Raw genomic sequence first — 4,487 nt, forward strand, 5'->3', positions numbered from 1 at the left:
AGTAGCACACTTACCTTTTTCTATGGTGGACATACAATGTGAATGAGAAATAAACCTTTGGTTTTAAGGTTCTAAGACTTTGAGGGTGAGTGTTTCCATAGCACAACTGAACTTTTTCCTAACTGATACACTAGCTTTTTCTAGGACACAAAGGCAGCTTGGTAAGGATGCTGGATGTATGGAGAAGGGAAGAATTAAGAGTGAAGGGAAAAGAAATTGGGTACTGAGCCTTCACACTGTCATGAAACTTAAGTGTTGGTGGAGAGAATAAATGTGTTTTGTAGATTCTTCTGTCTTTCCAGCCATATTCTCCTTTCTCTCAAACTGATCAAACCTCAGCTTTTCATTGTCCCTCCAACACATTGCAGTGCTTATTGTCTCCACATGCTTGGGTGGTTTTCACTATTTGAAATGCTTTGCAGATTTCCTCGTCTTTTGAAACTTCTTCTTTCAAAATTCAGTCCGTCCTTCAAGATGCCATTCCTTCTAGAAGTCTTACCCAATGACCTATCAAACCCATGTAGTTTCTTCTTCTTAAAATTAATGGGTTTTATAAGTCGTGGTGGCTCACCCCTGTAATCCCAGTACTTTGGGAGGCCAAGGTAAGAGGATCCCTTGAAGCCAGGAGTTCAAGACCTACCAGGGTGAGATAACATGACCTTATCTCTAAAAAAAAAAAAAAAAAGTCGAGTGTGGTGGCATGTTCCTGTAGTCCCAGCTACTTGGCAGGCTAAGGCAGGAAAATCATTTGAGCCCAGGAGTTTGAGGCTGCAGTGAGCTATAATCGCACCATTGTACTCCAATCTGAGCAATACAGTGAGATTATGTTTCTAAAAAAAAAAAGCCATGCACACACAAGAAGAACAACCCTCCGCTGCCAAACAAAAAACTAATAGGATTTAAACTCCTTGAATGCTAGCCATTGTCAGGCTTATAGACAAGTTATTTGGAGATAGCTTTATTTTTCTATATGGTTACCAATCTAATGGAGATAGCTTTATTTTTCTATATAATTGCCCATCTATTTGAGGAGGCAATACTCAGCTTTCAAAACCTGAAACCTTTTCCTGAAATCTGGATTCCTAACAGTACCTAGCCTGAGACTGAATATGTATTTGGTTAAGATCATTGATAGAAACCAAGTGTTTTGCTCCTAGGTCAATTCTCTTACTGGTATCCAACACCAATTTTCATGACCTCTTTGAGTGCCACATGGAAAATAGTAAGGAAGAATAACCCGATAATCTCTTAGATCATGTCTTAATTATGACATATCAACATTTTGTGCCTTTTACCAGTAAATTCTGTCCCATAATTTCTTCAAACCCCTTTTCATATCTTTGTTCCTCAGGCTGTAGATGAAAGGGTTCAGCATGGGTGTCACTACTGTGTACATAACTGTGGCTACCCGGTCCCTAACCACTGAGTACATGGACAGGGGCCTAAAATAGACATAAATAATACTCCCATAGAAAAGGGATACTGCAGTGAGGTGGGAGCCACAGGTAGAGAAGGCCTTCCACTTCCCGGCTGCAGAGGGGATTCTGAGCACAGTGACGATGATTCGCAGGTAAGAGAAGATGATACACAGGAAGGGGGTCACGATGACAGCTAAGGTCTCAGTCATGACCACCATCTGGCTGGAGGATGTGTCAGAGCAGGACAGCTTTAGCACAGGCTGGGTGTCACAGAAAAAGTGCTTAATGACGTGAGAGGCACAGAAAGACAGGCGAGACATAAGTAGCACGCGGAACAGGGAATGTAGGTGGGAGATGCTGCAAGAACCCAATAGCATGAATAGGCAATGCCGTGGGTTCATAACCACATCATAGTGTAAGGGGTTGCAGATGGCCACCAGCCGGTCGATGGCCATAGAGGCCAGCAGGTAGCTGTCAGTGTTCCCAAAGGCCATAAAGAAGTACATCTGGACCAGGCAGCCCATATAAGAGATAACATTTGTCTCTGATAGAAAATTCACCAGCATCTTAGGTACTATGACTGTTGTGAAGCAGATATCCATGAAAGACAAGTTGCTGAGAAAAAAGTACATAGGGGTTTGGAGCCTGGGGTCAGAGTAGATGGCCAGGATGATGAGCACATTCCCCACCACGGTGACCAGGTACATGATGAGGAAGATGGCAAAGAGAGGTTTCTGCAGCTGAGGGTTGGAAGAGAGGCCCAGGAGGATGAAGCCTGAGGTGCTGCTGCTGTAATTCTTTGTCTCCATGTCTCTGGACTTCCTGGATAGGGTTTGGAGAAGCAGTGGGAGAGACGTAAAGGGCAGTTTGATCAAGACAGCTTCCTTCATAAGTTTAAGCCTGTAAAAATAGCTCATAGCCCTTTGTTATGGTTTTTAAGAATATTTACTTTAAGAAACTATGGAGAAACAGGTAGTAAAATCCAACAAGGGAACAGTTAAAATTATCCAAGCTGTCTCCTAAACTAGAAACTAAAGATTTTCAATTTTCCATTCCATGCTTATGGATCGGGAGAATTAATATAGTTAAAATGACTATACTGCCTAAAGCAATCTACATACTGAACATAATCCCTATCAACATACCAATATCATTTTTCACAAAATTAGAAAAGAGCAATTCTAAAATTCATATGGAGCCAAAAAGAGCCAGAATAGCCAAAGCAATTTTAAGAAAAAAGTACAAAGTTGGAGGTATCACATTACCTGACTTCAAAATATATTACAAGGCTATAGCAACCAAAATAGCATGTTGCTGTATAAAAACAGACACATAGATCAGTGAAACAGAATAAAGAAATAAATCAATATATCAAAGGGATACCTGCACTTCTATATTTATTGCAGCACTATTCACAATAGCAAAGATCAACCTAAGTGTCCATCAATGGATGAATGAAGAAAAGAAGTGGTGTGTGTACATATATATGTACACACACACACACACACACACACACACCCACACACAGAGTGGAATACTATTTAGCCAAGATAAATAATGAAATCATGTCATTTGTAGCACCATGGATGGAACTGGAGGTCATTATTTTGAGTGAAACAAGCCAGGCACAAAAATACAAATATACAAATACAAAAATATAAAGCACAAAGCACTAATAGCACATGTTCTCACTCATAAGTGGGTGGCACAAATATGTACATAGGATCATTGTAAGTGGAATGATGGAAAATGGAGACTCAGAAGAAGTAGGGGTCAGGAGTAAAAGGGGAATTAATGATGATAAATTGCCTAATGGGTGCAATGTATGTTATTTGCATGGTAGATACCCTAAAAACCCTAACTTGACCACTGCACAATGTATTCATGTAACAAAACTGTACTTGCACCCCATAAACTTATACAAATAAAAAATAAAGGCTTTTCCTTGTGTTCTTCAGAACTTCTATGTGGCTTAATTTGTCTTGAGTTCTTCTCATTTCCCTTTCTGAAGATTCTTCTTAGGTTGTCTCTTGACCAACTTCTTAGCTTCTTTTTTTGTTTTTTTGTTCCAGAGGAAGTGGTTTCTGGGTCCCACCTTGAATGAGGATACTTTCATACAGGGTATCACCATGAATAAGACCCTTTCATTCAGAATCCTCTCCTGCTCATAGTTCTGGAGGTGGTGGTGATAGTTGAGATAGTACAATGATGAACATCAGACTCAATCAATACTCCTTACTGTCCACAGAATTCAGACGAGCCTTCCTTAAGTCTTCAGAGCAAAACTTGCTTAATGTATGTTCAAAACTTTCTGTTTGGTTAATAGGATCTGGATACTTTAATTTTAAGCTTTTGATCCAAAGATGTCACTCAAAATAGGAGTACTACCAGGAATAGCCTATGTTACTGTGATTAGTTTTTAAAATATGTTAACTTTTCTGATTATAAAATTATAACATCCTCTTTCTAAACATTCAAATATTACAGTATTATAAAACTTAGATCGTTAAGAGTCTTATTCTACCAGTATCATGAAAAGACCAGAAAAGGATGGCTCTTATTACCACTATTAAGCTATACTGTTGATATGGTGGTCTCAATCAGTGAAAAAGTAAGAATTAAAAGACATAAACATTAGAAATGATGAAACTGTCCACCTAGAAAATCCAAGATAATCATCCGAAAAAATTTAAAATCTATGAAGACTTTATCAAACTAGCCAGATAAACGATACATATACAAATATACTTTTCTTATATTAGAAAAATGTAATTTGGAAAATATTTCAATTGACAGTGGTAAGAAAGTCTAAAAAATACTTAGGAATAAACCTGAGCAATAAAAATAAATGAGTAAGATTTATCTGGAGAAACTGTAACAGAACACAAAATGAAGATCTAAATAAACAGAGATATTATATTCCTATCAATATTTAAAAAATGTTAATTCTTCTCAGATTAATAAAATTCAATGCATCTCTAATAAGACCCCAGGGGAATTTTTAATGACATTTGTGAAAGTTTTTCTAAAATTCACCTAGATTAATAAATGGCTAAGAACAGACAAAAT

At 38.0% G+C, this 4,487-nt stretch overlaps 1 protein-coding gene across 1 annotated transcript; it reads right to left on the bottom strand.

Annotated features, from left to right (window-relative positions):
* Positions 1-936: 936 nt before the first annotated feature.
* LOC135967545 (olfactory receptor 1L6) lies at positions 937-2,389 on the bottom strand. The gene has a single exon (XM_065531068.2). It carries the CDS (start codon positions 2,333-2,335, stop codon positions 1,292-1,294), a length of 1,044 nt encoding a protein of 347 aa, XP_065387140.1. The 5' UTR covers positions 2,336-2,389; the 3' UTR covers positions 937-1,291.
* Positions 2,390-4,487: the final 2,098 nt, after the last annotated feature.

Source organism: Macaca fascicularis, chromosome 15 (genome assembly GCF_037993035.2).
Source record: "Macaca fascicularis isolate 582-1 chromosome 15, T2T-MFA8v1.1".
In the NCBI taxonomy this organism is placed as follows: Eukaryota; Metazoa; Chordata; class Mammalia; order Primates; family Cercopithecidae; genus Macaca; species Macaca fascicularis.

Bases quoted from the DNA above. Each gene is read 5' to 3' on its own strand.
- LOC135967545 (XM_065531068.2), bottom strand. From the start codon at position 2,335: ATGAGCTATTTTTACAGGCTTAAACTTATGAAGGAAGCTGTCTTGATC.